This window comes from Anticarsia gemmatalis, chromosome 24 (assembly GCF_050436995.1).
Source record: "Anticarsia gemmatalis isolate Benzon Research Colony breed Stoneville strain chromosome 24, ilAntGemm2 primary, whole genome shotgun sequence".
NCBI lineage: Eukaryota > Metazoa > Arthropoda > Insecta > Lepidoptera > Erebidae > Anticarsia > Anticarsia gemmatalis.
In genome coordinates this window covers 8,445,210-8,467,634 of record NC_134768.1, presented here as the reverse complement: position 1 = coordinate 8,467,634, position 22,425 = coordinate 8,445,210, and the positions used below count along the sequence as shown (strand labels likewise).

Sequence of the window (22,425 nt, the reverse complement as noted above, 5' to 3'; positions counted from 1 at the left end):
CTTAAATAAAAATATTTTATAACATTACAGACTATAGTCAATAACCATAGATCTAGTTTTCTTTCCTTAACACTAACGCATCGATTTCGTATCAAGTAACAACATTTTAATATCAGTCAACCAATATAAAACCTTCAAAAATGAGCTAGAGAGCAAATTAACTTTTCTTAATGTACAATTCTTCTTTCCTTTCGAGAGCCAGCTTGAAGACCAGCTCAATAACTCTTTGGTAGCCTTTTCGATCGTGGTAAGAAATCGTTCCACTAGACTACATAATTTTCATCAATGTTTTGTACCCAACCTACTTACAATTCTTACAAAGGCCCTATTATACACACAACAGTCCTAATCTTGTGATATTTATCGTCGTCTTTAACACAGACATATTATCTAAATGGTGGGGAAAATTACAACAATCCCAGACTTCACCACCAGCGCCGTGTGCCTCTGTTACCGGCAGATTGATGAACACGATTCAAGACAAGGAAAGGATGTTTTTATTAATTGTTCATTTTATCACAATAAGAAATATTAAACGCATAATCTTCACTTATTATTGTATCGTGGAGACTTTTGCAAACAAAGGATTTTGTAAGTATAATTCGATACAGTTTCTCATTACATTTTTATATCCGCAATTTAACTTGATTTTAGGGTAAAAGCGGGACTCCATTAAGTCTCCGATGTCGATCTGTCTGTCTTTCACGAGTATTTTTCTCATTAACCATGATAGTTATCTATACTAATCTATACTAATATTATAAAGCTGAAGAGTTTGTTTGTTTGTTTGTTTGTTTGTTTGTTTGTTTGTTTGTTTGTTTGTCTGTTTGAACGCGCTAATCTCAGGAACTACTGGTCCGATTTCAAAAAATATCTCAGTGTTAGATAGTCCACTTATCGAGGAAGGTTATAGGCTACATACCATCACGCTACTACCAATAGGAACAGAGTAAAAATGTTACAAAAACGGGGAAAATTTTGACCCATTCTCTCTTATGTGACGCAAGCGAAGTTGCGCGGGTCAGCTAGTAGTAACTAAAGCTAGATTAGCTAGACTATTAAAATTTTCACAGATGATGTATGTATTTGTATAGCTGCTATAATAAATTTAATACGTAAAAAAGAACTGTGCGCCATGCATGCAACACAATAGTTAAGTTGTAAGAAAATATTTGTTTTGCTGTTTTTATTGACAAACCTCTTCCAAGTTTAAACAATAGAAATCTCTATCATGTTATCTAATAACATTATTGTACGAAAATATAAACAACTAGCTTTTACTCGCGACTTCGTCCGCAACCTGAATTTTCCTATGGGAATGAGTCATTTTCCCGAGGTAAAAAGTAGCCTATGTCCTTTCTCGGGTATCAAAATATCTCCATATCAAATTTCATGCAAATTGATTTCGTAGTTTAGGCGTGATTGAGTAACAGACAGACAGAGTTACTTTCGCATTTATAATATTAGTATGGATATAGCGAATCCTCAACGAAAACCTAGTACCTAAGAAAATAACACATTCATACACAAAAGCTCTCCATTTGGCACAGTTAAGAACAATGTCGTGTTTATCACCAGTTATATTCCGCTACACGTGCAATTAATTCCACATAGAAGAACATACGGTTTATTACTCGTTAAAATATTAACATTATCTCTCAAGTTTGGCAATATTATGGAACTTTATTTAAAGGTCAATAAAGATCCATTTTGTAAAGCAGTGGGTGTATCTACTGAAAGAATTTAAAAAAAAAGTCGTCATGTTATATAACCATAAACAATAAAAAGTTAAAAAAGAGTCTATGCTATTGTGCCATGGAATGTAGAAAAGAAAAGTATAAAATTCATAACAACTAAGTATAGGGTGTCCGGTGGCAGAATTTGGATTTCAAAATCAGATAATAAGAAAACTACGAAATATTTATTTTAATTTCAATGACAATAATAAAGCAGGGAAGTGCGGGTTTTATTTCTTAAAAATTATGTCGTCCAAATGTTGACCGTTACGTCGGACATACTCTTGGAATCGTGCTTCAGTATTCCGCGCCACTCGCTGGAGAAGAGACGTCGGGATGCCATTCACCTCGCGAACGATATTTTCTTTTAATGCTGAGATGGTCGGGGCTGTTTCATAAACTTTACTTTTGAGGTACCCCCACCCCACCCCCCACCAGGTCGCCAGATCTTACTCCGATGGACTTTTTTCTGTGGGGGTACCTCAAAAGTAAAGGTCAGCCCCGCCGACCATCTCAGCATTAAAAGAAAATATCGTTCGCGAGGTGAATGGCATCCCGACGTCTCTTCTCCAGCGAGTGGCGCGGAATACTGAAGCACGATTCCAAGAGTGTGTGCGTCGTAACGGTCAACATTTGGACGACATAATTTTTAAGAAATAAAACCCGCACTTCTCTGCTTTATTATTGTCATTGAAATAAAAATAAATATTTTGTAGTTTTCTTATTATCTGATTTTGAAATCCAAATTCTGCCACCGGACACCCATGAAGTTAACTACCTAGTTCAGTAATTATTACACACATTTATGACAATGTGACACTTATTTACTGGAACGTGAAGTGTTTACATTACTGCTAATATAGGTTTGTTTTGTTGTTTTCTAAGTATTTTTTACTCTGATATTTAATTTAAATATCCTCACTGTTAATGCGGTACTTTTAGCATCGGAAATCGGCGATTTGGTCACTATTCAGAAGCTATGCAGCAACAGAGCATCTCGCCCCCGCACACTTAAAAAAAACAATTGCTTTTTGGAAACTAGACTTAGTAATAAGATTTCCGTATAGATATTATTATACCTCATAGATAGCCGTTCCACGGCTATAAGTTAAACTTGTTAATAGTGACAGTTGACTAACTACTAAATATCTTTAACTGGGATCATAATAGATACTCGTACATAGGTATATATTTACCAAACTATTTTTAGGTGTGTAAAGGGGTAGGTTTTGTGACTTAGGAGCCGGATACCTGAGTTTTTCTGCACCCGAATTCATAAATATTACTGTTTCTACAACATGATGATGTTTATGATTTTGATTTACAAAAATGAAATATTGTAAAAACTGAAAGCTACTTCTACTGATTTACTCTGTTATATAAGTCATTTAATCAGTACCTTATAAAACTCCCATAAGCAAAACCAATTGAAAATGACATCTAAGTACATAAAAGGTTCCAGTATCACGTAGCAACAGTAGAAACGTATTCTTTTGTTAACAAACACATAAGGCAAGTAACCAACCATGGCGGGCTGAGAGGATGTCTAATGCGCGCCGTGGTGGCCCATTGTCGAGCCCCGCTGAGACAATCGAGTTAGTTGACGAAGGCCTTATACTTATGTAACCGTTACTTAGATATTATAAGTGTGTTTTTGTTTATCTTTGTACAGTTATCAGCATCAATACTCAAGTAATTCCAATTAAACGTATATGCGATGAAATTTGGTCTGTTTCTTACCGCAGAGTAGTTATGACTTCAAATTACTTACCTGTACTTAGTTGTTTATTGTTTATGATCAAAAATATTGAAATATTTTCGGAAAATTGCCCAATTTTACCTAATAAATGTAGCGGGTTATTTACCTAGTAAATCAGGTAAAGTTAATATAAATGTAACGATTTGATTGACACAACAAACCTAAAACAACTATAGTTTCTTTCTATTATGGTATCGATTTGGAATTGTCATGCAAATAGTGTTTCCTTAAAAACTAAAGAACTGACTCAGGGGTAATCATTTATCGGAAATATATACCAAAAATAACGCGAAGATATTTCGAACTCCGCCTACGAACGCAAGACAGAACAGATGTAAATAAATCATGTGTCAATCTATTTACAGTAAACAGAGATATTCCCTCGAGGTTTCTTACACTATTCACTTTTACCCGCGGTTTCGTACGCCAAGAAGAAACCCGATAAAGCTACTATCACGGTAAGGTTTAAGGTCTTCTTACGTATCAAACGTAAGAAGACCTTAAAAAACTAAAGCGCAGTTTTTGGAGTGTTAAGTCCTTAACTACCATCCAGTATTAAATCATTTAGTGATTTTGTTTCAACATGGCTTAGCAGTCGAAAAATTACAATATCAACTATAAAATAATAATTTATATTAATAAATAAAACATTTTGTATTTATTTTTAATTAAAACTGTGTTATTGGCAGAATCGGGCATAAAGCTAAGATGGCAACCTAGTTAAACTAAGAAAAATACATATTATCATATAGGTCTTGAGTCTTTCTTAGCTAGAAAGACTCAAGACCTAACCTCATTCTCAGTGATGGAGCACAGAATACTTTCAAGAAAGATTCCCTAGCCAAACAAAAACACAGCAACGGAGTAAACCTTGCCAAGCTTCGTCTAATGCCTGGTTACTGAGGCACATTTAGCGGTAGTTTATCTATTCAAACTGTTATTATTATATGAGTTGAAACGTTATTGAATAGACAAACTACTGCTAAATATACCTCAGAAACCGGGGGTTAATTGTTTCAAGAATTAGCAGCGTAACAAACATACAAAAATTTACTTTTGCTTAAACATAAGTTATTAGTATGTATTTGAAATGTAACAGGTATATCGGAATGCGTAGACACCGTATATAATGTGAAGATTACGATGAAATTACTTTCTCATGTAAATCCTCGAGAGGACTGACATGAAAGCACCAGGTGTAATATTTTCATCAAGTTGTACGTGCTGTCTGTACCTTTCTTAACTTGTTTATTTAAGATACATAAGTATGTATTGCTTTATATTTCCCGTCAGATAATACTTGAATATGAAAGTCTTATTAAAAAGGGATTCCATGTCCTTTCCCGCGATTATATTCATTACTACTTACTGTTTGTAAAATATAATTTGAATTGGTAAAATTGTATAGACATGAGCTCGTTGGAAGGTGTATCGACTACACGCCATGATCTTCACCATTTAACTTTGTAAGTTTAATTTGATATAGCAACAAGCCGATGCCCTAAAGATAAAAAATACACACAAAAGACATAGGTAAGTAAGTAAAGCGACGACTGTTCTTAGTGGAATAGCTAGATAGGCCGGGGCACTGGTGCAAAAAAAATAAACTATAGGGCCCTGTTTTTGCACCCTAACTAAAAGACAAAAAAACAATTATTTGATGTTATTCAATTAATATTCAATTATTGAACAATTATCATTCCGGTTGCATCACACCGCCTTGCCATACCGTAGGTACGCCACTGCCGGTGCTCCTATATTTCACCACTTGCACTCCAAATGGCTTACTAAAAAAATAATGGCGGAGTTTCTTTCTTTTTAATAATGTAATGAAACAAGCTGTATAACATCAGTCATTTATTTATCAGCGGCGAACAGCCGCGGCGGCGTCAGCCTGTGAATTAAACACCCTATACGCACAATACTCCATTATAGACAAAGTCAGGGGGTAAAATATCTTCGCCGGGATCTGCCAGGTTATGAAATATGACATGACAGCGCCAGCCGCTGTGTACCATCCCCACTCATTGCTATTCTTATGGGAGTAGTAGCATAGAGAGATGACATTGCAAGCGACCATTAGATGACCTAAATGTGGATTGTCTTGGCCAGCCAGAGCAAGGGCGAAAGGGATCACTCCTGATAGTAAATGCGCGGAGCAAAGAGCCTGGTCCCCTTTGTACAGGTCCGCCATTAGACAAGGTAACGCGAGATATTTAGACGCTTTCCGACTGAGCTGGTAGGCTGATGTGAAGTCGTTGTTGAATGTGCCGCCTGTAACAAAAATATTCGATTGTTCGAGAAAGATTTTTCATACAATACCTGTCAAGAACGTCAGTTTTTTTTAACATGACCTATGAGACAATAAATAAGAGGTAGATTCGTAAGACAAAAAAATTAGGGAATCAAATATTTCAGTTGTTATTATTTGGACTAAAATATATAATTCAAAGTTTTTTTTGTCATCGCATGTCTTTATAGATCCTGAGGCTACATAATATATTGAAATTAGACTCCTATGACCCTTTTCCATATTTTTGATATACTAATATGTAGTACAGCTCAGGGCTAGGGTAGCTGAAATAGGTTTCCACTTTAAAACAGGCTTAAGTTTTGTAGTAAGGCTTGCCCTTCACAAGAAAGAAATATAAGTTCTATTTTAACACAGAACGGTTGCTGATTATTTACTTAAAGCGAATATGTAACACGGCGCCATATTGTTTTGAACTAGGAACTCCCGATTCTATGGAGCCAAGCTTCCAACCTCAACTTACAATAAGTATTTCAACTTTATACCTCCACAGTCCTTAATTCAGAATTCTGGTGGGTAAATTAATACTCCTGCTACTTACTTTGGTAGTGCAAGAAGCCCAGGATTCCGTGAATGAAGAAATTCGCGTGCATTCCCGGGTGGGTAAAGCTTTTGCCCGTTGCGCCACTGACCCCCTTCCCAGCCATGCAGCACAGAATGATGTGCGCCAATGACGTGTTAACATTATCATCTTGTCCCATAGGACTTCACTCTACTTATATAAAAAATATTGTAAAAGAAAATATCTAAAAATGTATCAATAAACTTGCTATACAAAATGTCATTGCCCTTTACAAAAAAAGAAAATCGCTGTCAAACTGAAAACAGATTTGAAAAAGTTGAAATCAGTGTGGCAATAAATCTCTTTGGACAAGAAAAGTTCTATCGAAATGATAAGGTTGTATGGCCCAAAGAGGTACCATTAATACAAAGAGTTAGATAAGTTTGAAATGAAATTATACTTGAGAAGCATCCGGATGACTTACATACCATGAACCACCCAGCATACTTCCTTAGGTACATAGGTACCTACATGTGGATTGCTATCCTCGCTCTAACTTTTTGAGAGTGGTAAAAGTGTAAAAACCTATGTCAAAATTATACCTACGATCAAAGGAAACCTAGGATAAAACCTTTATAAGAATCGTACAGTTTTCGTTTCGAGGTTTTCGTTGGGAAATACCAAAAATGTTAAATGCTAAAATAGAATGCAATTTGATTCACACTCTATTCGTAAATTTTACACACTTTAGTGTTTGAAACAGGAATTGTATTTGTTTCGTAAGAATTAAACTGAATTTAACTCTAGAATTTTCTAAAACGTAAGAAGAATATAAGAATGGCACTAGTAGTCACTTTTCTCAATAGATGGCGTTACTAGTATTTTCGTTGAAATGGATAATGATATCTATATGTATACAATTAAATATGGACATAATGTTTTTCAAAACGTTTTTTAAAAAATAGTTCAATATTATTTACCTACTAACAAAAAAAAACTTTTTTAAAATTCTATTTCACATTGGCAGAAAGAGACATTTCCCATGCCTCAAAATAACAAGATGGAGGAAGTCGAAAATTAAAAATAAAATACAAGCTGCCATTTTGCTGCATTTGAGTTCAATAGCGTTCGTTTTTATGATAATAACGTAATTTTACTAAAATTCAGTTTGTAAAACATATTTAGTGTGTGAAATTTAAGATCAAAGCAGCGTAACAAACATTGAAATGGCAGCGAGCGACTCGGGAACGGATGAGTCACTGTATCCTATTGCGGTGCTCATAGACGAACTGAAAAATGAGGATGTACAGCTTCGTTTGAATTCTATCAAGAAGTTATCGACCATCGCGTTGGCCCTCGGTGTGGAGAGGACCCGGTCTGAGCTGATTCCATTCCTAACGGAGACCATTTACGACGAAGATGAGGTTTTGCTCGCCCTCGCCGAACAACTTGGTGAGTACATCGTAAAAGTTGAAAATATGGTTAGAATACCCATTTCTGCTAGAAAATCATGCTAGTTTAGTTATTTGCCACCCAATTGAGCTAAGATCAAAAGTTTACATGCCAGTTTTGTGGCTAAAATCTTTGTAAAGTCGAAAAATGGAGGATTATGCTTTTATTCGTAGATAAACTAGTTTACACGATGACATTTCCGAGACATTTTATTGTTTTCTTGTAAATACTGTTATCTGGGTACCTACACACTTATAAAACAACTTTGAGAGCTTATTCCTTGGATAATGATGCATAAATATTACTTTTATTTGCTGATTGTAAAAAACTTGAACCTTACTATATTTTTCATTGCATTACATACATTGGTAGTATCAATAATATGTATATAGACATGATATTTTCATGCAAGCAAGGCCAGTATTGTGATAAACATAATACAAATATATCAGTGCAAAACTATGTTTACTCAATTCACTTGAAACATACACCAAGAACTTTTGCAATAACTGTTTTTAATAACCCTTTCATAGCGGTTAGGTGCAGCTAATAGATTCCTTTTTTAACAGTAATTGGCATGTAGATGATAGTATCTGTCCATTATAGGAAACATATACACTAAAATGAACAGAAGCTTAGCAGTTTTTGCTGTGAAAGCGTCACAGATAGGCAGACATGGTTATTTTTTATATTTATGGTGATAGGTATGAACTATTGTGTTCAAATTATGTTTTTTTTTTGTATTGAGTAATATTCTGGTGATTGCAACATAATGAGGAAAATAATAAAATGTTGCAAAATGCTATGAAATTATCTAATTGTGGAATACTACTAACAGTTTGGGTATATACCTTATATTCACTTACTGTAACTATGCTTACAACATCATTTATTACATCAACTGATTTTACTAGAAAACTTTTAGTTTTGTTAAATTTTACATGTGCCATATAAGTGCCATAAATAAGAATGAGTTTCTGACTCCTGAATATATTGAATCATAATTGTATCATGCATAGTAAATTAGGTGATATAATGTGAGAGAATGAGACCCCCATACATAGAGCAAAATAATAGAATTTATAGGGTTTTAGATTTGATAGTGTAATATTTTAAGGGAATCATGAAAATATAGGCTTCACTTCTTTATTTAGCTACATGTTTTCTTGGTATTTCCCTATAATGACAACAGATCTTTCACACTGTCTAAACATTAAATAAAACTTTCAGGTAACTTCATCAACCTGGTTGGTGGTGGTGAGTATGCCCACTGCCTGCTCCCACCCCTGGACTCTCTGGCCACTGTTGAAGAGACTGTAGTCCGTGACAAGGCTGTTGCGTCACTCAGAGCTGTAGCTGCTCATCACACTCCACAAGCCTTGGAGCAGCACTTTGTACCGCTAGTACAGCGTCTTGCTGGTGGTGACTGGTTCACATCCAGGGCTTCAGCATGTGGCTTGTTCAGGTAAGAAAAATTTGGCAATCAAGATTTGCCACAGACTTTATGAGTTGAAGATGTGTTTATAAGAATGATATTAAAGTGTCTTCTCTAGTTATACATAGTAATCCAAGAAGGCTTAGTTGGCTAGGCAGCCTTTAATGGATGACTTTGAATTTTAGTATAAATTGACTCTTCTAACATTGATAATAACTTATTGTAAAATATTGTGACTTAGACAGCTTTTATTTTTTATAATATAATCTCACTATATAGTCTTACTCACTCAAAATAATTTTGAAGGTATTTATTTACATATGGAAGAAAGATCTTTTAGGTGTCCTTGATTCAAAAAAATAAACACCAGTCATATAAAATTGTGTAAGAAACAGGCTTATGGCTTCTTTCACAATGTTTTCTTACTTGCTAAATAGTCAAAGTACTACATTTGACCTTTTAGTTATCAGTTTCATCTATGCAGTATGCATGTCTCTACATTATAATACTACCTACTTACTTATTTTACATAAACTATTCATAAGCTTTCATAATGCTATTTGCTTTATTTGACTCAAGGCTGTATTGCAAACATGTACTTTACAAACATGCCTTAATTCTGGGGGATTATACAGACTGTACTACTATGTCATGAACAGCTAATTGAACTACCAACTCTACAAATGTGTCAAAAAATGTGATTAAAAGTAGATCCATAAAATTAAAAAAAAACTGCATTAAATCATTTATTAATTTTCATAACACATGTAGAAGAGAGTGAGAGTTATGAAAACAATGACGATGCAGTTCGTAGTGACCTGAGTTTAGTTATGTGAACCTTAAGCTATTATAGCTGCATATAGATAACAAACATTGTAATGTATGGTTCATTTGTCTATTGTCACTAATGTTCACATTTTTAAATCCTTCTCTGATCTATACAAGTAATGCTTGCATATACTAATTGCTATTAGTAATCAAAAACATTAATCACTCTATGAAGTTGATTGATATCACAATTTTCCTATTCTAAATATTTAACTAGTCATGCAGAACATTCACATTTCAGGAAACTGAAAGTGAATGGTGGCTACAATTTGTTTCAATTTACACACAATCCATCTCACTGATATTACAAATGTGATATTTAGTGAGGAGGATGTGTGATTGCTTCTTACACTTTCACACATAAGCAACTGCACAGATTTCGATGACATTTGGTAGACAGATAGTTAATAACATGAATCAAGACATTGGATAATTATTTTTGTAGGTAATATTGAATAATATTTACCCTGGATAATATATTTACCAGGACGGAGTGGTTGACAGGAGCTTGTATATCAAAATGATGCAAACATAGTTGTATGTGAACTGTTTGTACCTAAGTATCAGACACATAAGCAATAAAAAGATTTACGTCTACAAAAAAACTGAAATATTGACTTGATTTAACAAATGATCTTGATATTCCAGCGTATGTTACCCGCGTGTATCGGCCCCGGTAAAGGCGGAGCTTCGCCAGCACTTCCGCTCGCTGTGCCAGGACGACACGCCCATGGTGCGCCGCGCCGCCGCCTACAAGCTGGGAGAGTTCGCCAGGGTCGTCGAGGTGGAGTACGTCAAGAGCGACCTCATTCCTATGTTCGTGTTCTTGGCTAAGGTGAGTGATGGTTTAGATTTATCTGTTTGTATATGTAGCTCTGATAATGTTTTAGAATCAAGAATCCATTAGTGTTGAGAGGAAATGGGTGCCCAATAGTGAAATACTGTTTATGGATCTTTTTCTTGAGGGTAGACTAGTTAGGTCTTAAATGCATCATGCTGCTTAAATTTATGTGAAAGACGTTTCATTCTTTCAAAAACAGTTTTGAAGAACTTTAAGGAACATAAGATTACAAAACAATATTTTTTTTCTATAAATGTATATTACTTCTAACACACATGTTTACAAAATACATTAGGGCAAAGTCTACATTTTAAATATTGAAGCGCTTTGGCATCTGTTTTCTTACATTTATTTTGTATTTAAAATCACATGATTATACCATAGGCAGAGACCAAAGAATAACCCTTTGCCCTTCTTACAAACATCATTACTTTCATTAACATTTTTTCTGTATAATGAACAATGTTTTGTCTCCCAGGACGAGCAAGACTCGGTCCGCCTGCTGGCGGCCGAGGCGTGCGCGGCCGTGGCGGCGCTGCTGCCGCCCGAGGACATGGAGCAGCTCGTCATGCCCACCGTGCGCGCCCGCGCCGGCGACACCTCCTGGCGCGTGCGCTACATGGTGGCCGACAAGTTAGTATACACACGACACTACATCACATCACTTTAGTACTAACATATTAAGGCCAACAAAATATTGTGGAGGTAGTTCAAGTTTATAATCTTTAATCCTACTTTGTATGGCTACTCTGTCCATACTATAGACTGATAATATAATGGACAGAGTATAGTTGTGCTCCCCAGTAAATGATCAGCGGGTTAGCAGTCTTTGTAGTGATGATACTCTGAAGATATTCAAAATGAATGTCTCTCTGCTTCAGGAAGCACGTTGGTATTTTGTTCAGATAGGTATTGTCGATTAAGTTGTTGAGCTATTTCAGACGTTTTCGTGCAATTTAAACTACTTCGAAACTGCAAAATGAACCGCTTACTATGCATAGGTAAAACAGGAATGTTTTGTGAACCGTTGATATTAATCTATTATTATTCTGTGTAGATTCGTTGAGCTGCAACAAGCCGTCGGTCCCGAGCTAGCTCGCTCGGACCTGGCGCAGATCTTCCAGGCCCTCCTGAAGGATCCTGAGGCGGAGGTCCGCGCTGCTGCCGCTGGCAAGGTAACAACCAGATCATCACTTTCAAACACTGTAAACGATAATATTCTAGCCGTCTTACCGACGTTATTTATGCATCGAACCCGATAACGGCCTTTAAATAAAAGCTTACTAAACTTTTTGAATTAAACATTTCAGGTGAAAGACTTCTGCATGAACTTGGACAAGGCCCACCAGGAGCACATCATAATGACAATGATCCTGCCTCAGATCAAGGACCTGGTCTGCGACGCCAACCAACACGTCAAGTCCGCCCTCGCCTCCGTCATCATGGGCCTGAGCCCCATCGTGGGCAGACAGAACACCATCGAACATCTCTTGCCGCTGTTCCTTACACAACTGAAAGACGAGTGCCCTGAAGTCAGGCTTAACATCATCTCAAACCTAGAGTGCGTTAACGAAGTGATCGGCATCCAGCAACTCGTCCAGTCCCTCCTCCCAGCCATCGTGGAGTTAGCCGAAGACACCAAGTGGCGCGTACGTCTCGCCATCATCGAACACATGCCCCTTCTCGCCGGACAACTCGGACAGGAGTTCTTCGATGAAAAACTCACCGGTCTCTGCATGTCCTGGCTCATCGACCACGTGTACGCTATCAGAGAAGCCGCTACTCTTAACCTCAAGAAGTTAGTCGAGCAATACGGATCACAGTGGGCCGAAACAAACGTCATTCCCAAAGTACTAGCTATGTCTCGCGAACAAAACTACCTGCACCGTATGACTTATCTCTTCTGTATCAATGTACTCTCTGAAGTTTGCGGCAAAGATATCACGACCAGAGTGCTCCTCCCCACTGTACTGTCTATGGCTGATGACAATGTTGCCAACGTAAGGTTCAATGTTGCCAAAACTCTGCAGAAAATGGCGCCATTCCTTGACCCCGCGGTTATTCAGCCGCAAGTGAAACCTGTGCTTGAGAAACTCAATGTAGATCCTGATGTTGACGTCAAGTACTTCGCGTCTGAAGCCATCGCCGGCATAGCTGGTTAACTTACTTATAGGCCATATTAATTGCATTGTTGTAGCGAAATTCCAGTGCCGTACTCAACGGGGAGTCGAAGCCAGAAATGCGATTTAAAACATTTTTTTATAAATTATAGTTATAAAGCACGATAAATAGTTATAAGCTGGAGTATTCTTTAACTAGTATTTATTCTACCGGTGAAATTGATGTTTCTCAGGGATCATGTATCTATTTGTAGAAATAATGCCTTCATTCCAGTCGAAATCTTTGTCTACATGCTACACGGAACATGTACATAGCATTCTGAGTTATACAAATAAACGTTAATAAATTACATTCAGTGTTGTTTTATTTTATTCACTAATAAGGTATTTAATGTGGTAATTACATAAATGAAAGAATAATTTAACTTTCTATAGTTTTATTTCCATTGAAAACAACAGTATCCTAATTCACTTAATCGCTGAATACAGAATCTAGCTTCGTAGTGAACAAGGACAACACAATTTTGGAATGTAACACCTTTGTTACTGGGCTATTGCTGTATTTACACAAATATATGTCACACAAACTGAAGTTCAAGCGATATCACATAGTAACATTATATTGATTTACAACAGATTATGATTATTACATATAATTTGAACACATGTCAACAATTTGTGCACACAAAAATAACGTTTTTAGTTTAAATATCGTGTCCGAAGCACCAAAAATAAAAGCAAAAAAAATGGCATCTATTCAAAAATATAATAATTTAACCGCTCAGTACATTCTAGGATATTAACGGGAAATTATATACACAGACGGTTCAGCTAAAGACTGTAACTTACGTAGATATAACTTCGTTTATATAATTTTGCACATGATCATAATACATGTATGTAATACACATTATAATAAACTATTAACAACTTACTATTAAACAGTATTTTATCTTACAAGATATTGTGGTCGTTCTAACTTGTGAAGAAAGATTACGTCGAAATCGTCATTTTTATTTTTAAATAGGTGTCTTTTCCGACTCGGAGATATTCGACGGTTGTTCATAGTCACCTCGTGTAATAAATAATCTCTGTGCCAGTTGTGTCGGCGTGTTAGAGCGAGGACCACAGAGGGCGCGAGCGTCTTAGTGGCGCGAGTCTCGGGGGTAGAACTCGGCGAGGATGGAGGCGGGGATACGCTTCAGCATCTCCTTGGGGAAGATACGCAGCAGCTGCCAGCCGATGTCGAGGGACTCGAACACTGTGCGGTTCTCGTAGTTGCCCTGCGAGATGAAGTTCTTCTCGAACTTGGTGAGGAACTCGAGGTAGAGCAAGTCGTCGGGCGTCAGCGCCTCCTCTCCCACCACGGCCTTCATGGCCTGCACGTCCTTACCGATGGCGTAGCACGCGTACTGGGAAACAAACGATACTGTTAGCAATCTTTATCCTAATAATCTTATGATACTAAAGTAAGCTCTATTACATCACGCTAATGATCCAGTTAGATGGTAATGCGAAATGACGGGCGAGTGTTCTTTATGAGTAGGATTTTCTAAGTCTTGCATAAATATACAGAATAACGGACGCGCGTTTCTAACTCAACACCACAATGTTGCAGTCGCTTTCAGTCGACATCTCTAGGTACACAAAACAATTAGTTTTCAAACATATCTGAATTTTTAATTCCCTATGTCTAATAACACTGAAATACTCTACTTATTTGTAATGAAAGAGATAAAAGTAAGTGATATTCACCAGCTGGTTGGAGACGTCAGAGTGGTCCTTGCGGGTCATGCCCTCGCCGATGGCGGACTTCATCAAACGTGACAGAGATGGCAGCACGTTGACTGGAGGGTAGATCTGTCTGTTGTGGAGCTGACGGTCTACGTAGATCTAGGCAGAAACAACAGTAATCATTAGTTTATAATTTTAATGATAATTCCGCATTTTTTCTTTGTTTAAGAACTTTATAGCAACTAAAAAGTGGCTGTCGTGATTTTTCAATTTTTTAGTTAGTGTGATCTTTTGTTTAGTAGTGAATGAACTATTATCAAAGGCCTTCAGATCTTCAAAACATAGCTAAGAACGATCTTGATTATCGGTTCTCGATCAAACGACGCCTTGAAAAACGGTCGATTTATTAGTGCTGTAGCTATGATGTCAAAATCAGCAAAAACTATAGATGCTTTAAAAAACAAGATCGTAAGATTCAAGCGTAACTTTAAATTGTGCGACGTCTCAGTATTAATTTATGTAAGTGTGTGATATTTACCTGTCCCTCAGTAATATAACCAGTCAAATCGGGAATAGGGTGAGTGATGTCGTCGTTAGGCATAGTAAGAATGGGGATCTGCGTGATGGAGCCGTTCCTGCCCTCCACACGTCCGGCACGCTCGTAGATTGTGGCCAAATCCGTGTACATGTAACCTGAACAACAACAAATTATTATCAGTTCAATTGAGTCTTAGTAATAAAAAAGATTTTGGCGACTCAACTTGGTTACTAGTGTCATTGAAACTTAATAAGAATTTGATTGTAAACTGCACAATAAAAAACTATGACTTAATATTCCGTGACCGATAGGTCTTTTCTTTTTACTTTTGGCAATCACTACAACATTTTTAGGCGACGAATCTGGTTACAACTCTTTCACCTTAATTAACCGATTCGTTGCGGATGGCACGACAGGCGTGCCATTCAATTCTTTTATATATGGCGTATGACACGAGAGGCGTGTCTTTTTTAAATATCATATAACTCGCTCAAATTGAGTCATCAACTTCTATGGCGGTTGGCCCGACAGGCGTGTCACGAAATATTTGTTGGCCGCCACAGCTAGAAGTTTACGAAAACGCAAGTCGCAACGAATCGGTTAATCATGATGTGTTACCACTACGCGATACGATAGTAGGGTGTATTTACCTGGGAAACCACGACGTCCGGGCACCTCCTCACGGGCGGCGGACACCTCACGCAGAGCCTCGGCGTATGAGGACATGTCAGTCAGGATGACCAACACGTGTTTCTGTTGGGAAAACACACATTTATTAACTAAGAATTACTTTTTACATTGCGCATTTAGTATAAAACCAAAAATCATGTTACTGAAGTCTTGTAGACAGACGTTAAAAAAGGTTTGATGTAATTTTGCTTCCTTTTCAGCTCAAATCTAAACTTGACGATAAACTTAATTGTGTGTGCTAGTAATTACTAACAGTTATGAATAAGTTAAAAATTAGGTTTAGGTCACTAAAGAACTTAATGACTTTCTTTGTTATTTTAACCTTATAAACATAACATTTAAAAGCGAAACATCCCATAACTTTACTTCAAAATATAGGAAGCAAAACATCCCACAATGACTTTAGTAAAATTGTCGCCTTACCTCGCACTGGTAGGCCAAGAACTCAGCAGCAGTAAGAGCAAGACGGGGAGTGATAATTCTCTCAATGGTAGGATCGTTGGCCAAGTTCAAGAACAGGCACACGTTCTCCATGGAGCCGTTCTCTTCGAAGTCCTGCTTGAAGAACCGAGCGGTCTCCATGTTCACACCCATAGCGGCGAACACGATGGCGAAGTTGTCCTCGTGGTCGTCCAGGACTGACTTGCCGGGGATCTGGGGAGAAATGGCCATTGTAAATCACCGTTGTTGTACCCGAAAATGTAGATAGAATTGTATGAAATACACTCTATGACTCACATTTCCTTATAAACAATGCAAGTCCTATTTTTTAATTTGGTTTATATATTTATATTTCTGTTTTAACAACAGTAAAAAGTTACAGAAGAATAGTAATCGAAAACTATGAGTTAAAGTATTTTTTATGCAAAACAATTATATACTTTTTTGACGACAATTAGGTAGACATAGTTTTAATGCAACTTTTGCATATAGTCTTGTGGCCATCTACACTGTTTAATAGTATATTAAGCATGTTATAAATCAGTAAGAGTTTATGCGTACCTTGACAAGACCGGCCTGTCTACAGATCTGGGCGGCAATTTCGTTGTGGGGCAGACCAGCGGCGGAGAAGATGGGGATCTTCTGACCACGGGCGATGGAGTTCATCACGTCGATAGCGGAGATACCTGAGTTAAACAATAACATGTTAAGCTTCCCATTCAAATATTTGTTAAAATGATTGATAAATTAACCTTGATGGTATCCTATCACGATTTTTTTTATCACTGAAGAAAGCTGAAGTTTTTACGCACATAGTATAAACTTGAAGTAAAGAAAATTATTACTATCAAACACTACATACTCAGCTTATTATATCTATTTTTAAAAACTCTAAATACAAAACTATGCTTTAGTTCTATACAAAATTTTGAAATTGCATTTCATAGAAATTTATCATTATTAAACCCCTAACTTTACAGGCCTGTCAACTACGATATTCGTAACTTCGTCAAAGAAAAAGTCAACTTAATCAGTGTCCTTACCAGTCTGGATCATCTCCTCGGGGTAGATACGGGACCAGGGGTTGATGGGCTGACCCTGGATGTCCAAGAAGTCCTCAGCCAAGATTGGGGGTCCCTTGTCGATGGGCTTTCCGGAGCCGTTGAACACACGTCCTGAACAACAATATTATATTGTGGAGTCATCTCAGTTGTTTAAGTTGTTATACAGCTATAGAAAACATGAATAGACTGCCATATTTGCTAATATAGTGATAAAAGATGTGACGTAATAAAAACGTGTAAATTTTTTCATATGATCTCATTTTGTTGACCATGAATTCATGTCTTTAGTTATTTAAAACTGCGATTATCTCGAAGTCTAAGGTTTACTCTTTAAATGACAATATATCAGCAGACAAAGAAAGACAAGAGCAGAGTCTGTTTTGCATTTACGATAATGTGCCTTAATGCAGTTAACTTTAGCTTAAACTATATCTTATGCATTTCTGTCGTGATTTTTCCTAGATTTATTTGTTTATTCCGAGATTATATAAATTTTTTTTCGCGTATCAAGTTCTTATCTGAAATATGGACTTACCCAACATGTCTTCGGATACTGGTGTACGCAGGATATCGCCGGTGAACTCACAGAGAGTGTTTTTGGCGTCGATACCCGATGTACCCTCGAATACCTGGACGACGGCCTTGGAGCCACTGACCTCGAGCACCTGGACCACACAGAAACAATTTACAATACTGAATTTTTGGAAAATTAATCTTAAGTCTAAGTTTGGCTGATAGCCAAAAGCAGCTGGAGCCAAACATCCTGATCAATAGTGATTGTAGGAAAACTATGTACCGAAATTTGGTTTATAATACAGGGAATTTCTTCAAATGTTTGGGTTTCGTTAAATAGATCCAGGCTCTTTCGTCACAAATGCTGAAACATGACTTAAGACAATGTGTTTAGGGTGTACTCTACTCTTGATTTCCTGGTAAATGAATTTTAGCTATTCTCTTTCTTTTTATATACTATTATTATAATTGTACATAAGGTGTAGTCGAAATAAGGTTGCTTTTGTCTACTTTGTAACTATTGGCTTAATTGACTGTCATATCCAAAACCTGCTTTGCTGTACTTTATAAAATAAGTTATAATGCGATGTGTATTTACCTGACCGGAGCGGAGGGTGCCATCAGCAAGTCTGAGCTGTACAATCTCAGAGAACTTGGGGAACTTGACCTCGTCCAAGATGACCAGGGGACCGTTTACACCCGACACGGTCTTGTATGCTGCACGGAAAACGTAATAATTTAGACAACTAAATACATAACACTTTTATTATGAAAAAAATGTATTGATTTTAACAAAGTAGCTTAAGTACTGCCTAATATTGAGGAGAGAGCGAAGTGGAGGAGAGAGCGAAGTGGAGGAGAAAGATCAGGAAGGCTGACTCTACTACTGTATGGAATTAATAGCATGGAAGAGAGAGAAAGAGCTTAAGCCTTTAGTGATAGAAAATTTTACTATATAACTAAAGAGGTACATGATAAAAGGATAAAACTAATGTCATGTGACTATATGTCATTCATTCATTCATTCATAGACATTCAGCTATATAATTATTTGTACCTATAGGTGTGATATATCTCTTACTGGTTGACTTATATTACTAAGAACATATTAAATATCAGAAACTTCAGTAATTATTGTTATTGACATTATTTTGTGAACAGCATTAATTCTGTGAATTCACTTTTATATACACATTTTTACACCACAATTTGACCAACAAAAATTTCACTTTATAAAATTCTATTTTTTCAGTTCCTAAGCTGGCCTCTTGTTATCAATATAGCATGGAAACAAAATGTCTTATCTATTATCATGAATATGACTGACATACAAAGACTGATGGCTAGTTTGTAACTTTAAATCTAGATTATATGATTTCAAAGAATAAAAAATATGGTAGTTATTAGAAATAAACTAGATATCTTTCTTCAAATTGCAGTTATATTGTTATTCTTAGACTTATTAGAATCCTATTGGGTTTCAAGTTACTTAGTATTTTGATAAAGTAAAGAATAATTTGAACTTTGGGTAAGTGTGAAAATAATGAAGCTAGCAACACTTTTATACCATCATTTTCTATGCATACTCATAAAACAGAACTAAAAAGACCTAAAAATCATTCTATAAAATCTTATGGTTATAATAAAATGTCTAAACAGCTATATTTTTATCTTATCTTAATTGACCTCACTTCAGTGTGAGGTAGATTGAGGCTGATTGATCATAGACAATTTCACTATGCTTCCATTGAGCAATAGAAAACAGCTGATTGTTGTTTAGTGACCTACAATGTTGTCACACTAAAAAATTAAGATTATATTCTTGCTACATTTACACCAATATATTATTGTAATGTTTAAAGCTGGTATTCATAGAGTTATACATAATTATAACCAATTTAGCAAGGTTATACAATACACCTTTTTTACCTATGTTTCTGTATGTATAATGTCTGAAAGTCTTGTAGAAATACATGTATGAGCACTAGTTGTTGTTAAAACATAGAAGAATAAATATATAGAATAGTTATATCACAAGTTACTATCATAAAAAAGTCTTACAATAAAAATTGCAAGAAAATCACATGACTCTTTGGAATTCACCAAAGTCTAGAACATGTTCTTTACAATAGATTTTGGAAATAATTTGAATACTGGGTGAATCAATGTTGACTGGGAGATTTCCATAAACAGTTTAAACTGGGATAAAAGATGTGTCAATACAGGAAGTGTCACTGCCTACCCTCTTAGGAACAAGGTGTGGTTTTAAGGTCTCTACCATTTTACTTATTGGTTTTTAATGTTTATACCTATTATCTAATAAAATCTATGCTATAATATTAAGTACTTAGCAGTTATCATGATATAATGTGATGTCACAATCTTCATAGAAACAATAAAGGATAGCTTTACTCTTTCTGGACAAAACTCTTTGTCATTCTCATAGTCTAATTGACTCTCTTGGCTGTATAGAGATTAATAGGACCCAGGAATAAAAAAAAACATTCATAAAAGGAACTGAACTGTCAATGGAGATTTTAATGACCACCATCATAGTTCCTATTGGAAATTTTAAGGCAAATCTTGTGTATTTAGTGCAGTATGAAGAGTACAGAAGCCTAGTTACGTAGTTTACTACGAATAAAGGGTTATTGTCACGTATTTCTCACATTACATAAAAGAAAGGCAGTGATCAGGTGACACAAACTAAGTACCAAGCATACAAGATTATAGATTTCTGTTAAGAAATCACGGTATTCCGCTACCAATATAGTTTATACGTACTAAATTATAGCCTATACATGTATTATCTAGGTCGTAAAGACTCTCCAATCTATGAAATCGGTCCTCGGGACACTAACTTAATTGCCTCAATGAGGACCAAATTTTCGCTAATAAACGCCCTATTCAACAAAATAACGTCATATCACCCCTTGTTATTGTAAATAAGGGTTGCAAAACGGCAACCAATAGGCGTAACATGGAAACTCAAAGCAAAATCGATATTTTCATTGACAAGACGTAGGTATGACGTTAGCCGAAATAGATGAACAAATTATCGGGTACTTACTGAGACGGGGCTGGGATATGAAGTCCCTGTTGACTGCCAGGACATGTTCCCTGGTGGCTTGAGCCTGCGTTAGCGACATTTTTCAGTTTTCACTTTTGGCAGTCCACTCAATAAAACAGCAAACTGCGCTGCCTCTTCGCCCGAAAACTGACGAATGGGTATATTGTCTATGTTGCTTCACGTGCCGTCACGTGACCTATCACAAGGCAAAAATTGCTCTATGGTAAAATTATTTCCCCTGAAAATCGATTGTTATTGTTATATTTTCCCCAGATTTTTGTCAAATCTTGTTCAATTACCTTTATTTTGAAATAGATAGGTCTTACAACTCAAGTACCATACGTTGCTATAGATATTCTTATATGAACGGCATTTAATGGGTTCTGTTGCCGTAAGTGCTTATACTATAAATGATGTCCAAATGCATACCAATTGCTAATAACAGGACTAACTAAGACAAGAAATTATATGGTAGGGGACTGAACGAAAGAAGCTGATTGAACTTATCACGGCCTCACCTACGTTTTGCGTCACAAGGGAGAACGACTTTCATCTATACTAATATTATAAAGCTGAAGAGTTTGTTTGTTTGTTTGATTGATTGTTTGTTTGTTTGTTTGAACGCGCTAATCTCAGGAACTACTGGACCGATTTGAAAAAATCTTTCAGTGTTAGATAGTCCACTTATAGAGGAAGGCTATAGGCTATATATCATCACGCTACGGCCAAAAGGAGCAGAGTACCAGTAAAAAATGTTAGAAAACCGGGGAAAATTTTGACCCATTCTTTCTTCTGACGCAAGCGCAGTTGCGCGGGTCAGCTAGTTTTTTATATGTATGAATGAAATATGTTTATAGTTTGAACTTGTATAAAGTTTCTCCGTTAGTGTCATATAGTCTACCAAAAGGAGTATTGACATACAATTGATTTCATTTAATCAATTCGTTATAAATAGTCGCAATGCTAATAGTTTACCAAAATCAAAGGGAGCGTTTTGTTACATGGCAATTTGATCAATTGATTACCTTTAAATTATTCTTCTTTGTCTATGGATTTACCACTACTACTGTAACTCACGTCTTGTCGTGTCCCGTACTATGGAAAAGATGCTCATTTTCAAGAGTTATTTTATTAATTTCATAAAAATCTGTTAATAAAGAAGTTTGAACGCATTCTTATAATACATTTCTTATTGATAAAGTCACAAGTATTTGTTAATTAATAACCTCATGCCTAGTTTTTTAATATTTACACGATTTATGCAAAACAACCGATCACTACGTATGTAAATTGATTATATTAATAAAAAAAAATTTCTTTCTTTTCATCTGTCAAATTAATTAATCTGGCGACAGAGTTCAAATATTTAATTAATTTGAAGGACTTCTTAT

The 22,425-nt window shown here is 36.1% G+C and overlaps 3 protein-coding genes across 3 annotated transcripts; 1 reads left to right on the top strand and 2 right to left on the bottom strand.

The window, feature by feature from the left end:
* Positions 1 to 5,350: 5,350 nt before the first annotated feature.
* Positions 5,351 to 6,646, bottom strand: LOC142983650 (uncharacterized). Its single transcript, XM_076130632.1, has 2 exons — positions 6,348 to 6,646; positions 5,351 to 5,769 (listed from the first exon to the last, which is right to left on the bottom strand). The coding sequence occupies exons 1-2, from the start codon at positions 6,505 to 6,507 to the stop codon at positions 5,360 to 5,362; spliced, it is 570 nt and encodes a 189-aa protein (XP_075986747.1). The 5' UTR covers positions 6,508 to 6,646; the 3' UTR covers positions 5,351 to 5,359.
* Positions 6,647 to 7,377: 731 nt separating this feature from the next.
* Positions 7,378 to 13,336, top strand: Pp2A-29B (Protein phosphatase PP2A regulatory subunit A). The gene is made up of 6 exons (XM_076130589.1): positions 7,378 to 7,760; positions 8,991 to 9,225; positions 10,672 to 10,858; positions 11,343 to 11,497; positions 11,922 to 12,039; positions 12,175 to 13,336. Exons 1-6 carry the CDS (start codon positions 7,535 to 7,537, stop codon positions 13,024 to 13,026), a joined length of 1,773 nt encoding a protein of 590 aa, XP_075986704.1. The 5' UTR covers positions 7,378 to 7,534; the 3' UTR covers positions 13,027 to 13,336.
* A 68-nt stretch (positions 13,337 to 13,404) lies between these two features.
* On the bottom strand, positions 13,405 to 21,203 carry Vha55 (V-type proton ATPase subunit Vha55). Its single transcript, XM_076130590.1, has 10 exons — positions 21,035 to 21,203; positions 18,563 to 18,681; positions 17,987 to 18,116; positions 17,431 to 17,562; positions 16,949 to 17,073; positions 16,370 to 16,600; positions 15,907 to 16,009; positions 15,257 to 15,411; positions 14,740 to 14,877; positions 13,405 to 14,396 (listed from the first exon to the last, which is right to left on the bottom strand). The coding sequence occupies exons 1-10, from the start codon at positions 21,111 to 21,113 to the stop codon at positions 14,130 to 14,132; spliced, it is 1,479 nt and encodes a 492-aa protein (XP_075986705.1). The 5' UTR covers positions 21,114 to 21,203; the 3' UTR covers positions 13,405 to 14,129.
* Between the last annotated feature and the right edge of the window lie 1,222 nt (positions 21,204 to 22,425).

Coding starts and splice junctions, on each gene's coding strand:
- LOC142983650 (XM_076130632.1), bottom strand. CDS start 6,507: ATGGGACAAGATGATAATGTTAACACGTCATTGGCGCACATCATTCTG. Junction 5,770..6,347: donor GGGCTTCTTGCACTACCAAA/GTAAGTAGCAGG, acceptor TTTTTGTTACAG/GCGGCACATTCAACAACGAC.
- Vha55 (XM_076130590.1), bottom strand. CDS start 21,113: ATGTCGCTAACGCAGGCTCAAGCCACCAGGGAACATGTCCTGGCAGTC. Junction 17,563..17,986: donor AGTATCCGAAGACATGTTGG/GTAAGTCCATAT, acceptor ATTGTTGTTCAG/GACGTGTGTTCAACGGCTCC. Junction 14,397..14,739: donor CTGACGTCTCCAACCAGCTG/GTGAATATCACT, acceptor TTTGTTTCCCAG/TACGCGTGCTACGCCATCGG.
- Pp2A-29B (XM_076130589.1), top strand. CDS start 7,535: ATGGCAGCGAGCGACTCGGGAACGGATGAGTCACTGTATCCTATTGCG. Junction 9,226..10,671: donor TCAGCATGTGGCTTGTTCAG/GTAAGAAAAATT, acceptor TTGATATTCCAG/CGTATGTTACCCGCGTGTAT. Junction 11,498..11,921: donor CGCTACATGGTGGCCGACAA/GTTAGTATACAC, acceptor TATTCTGTGTAG/ATTCGTTGAGCTGCAACAAG.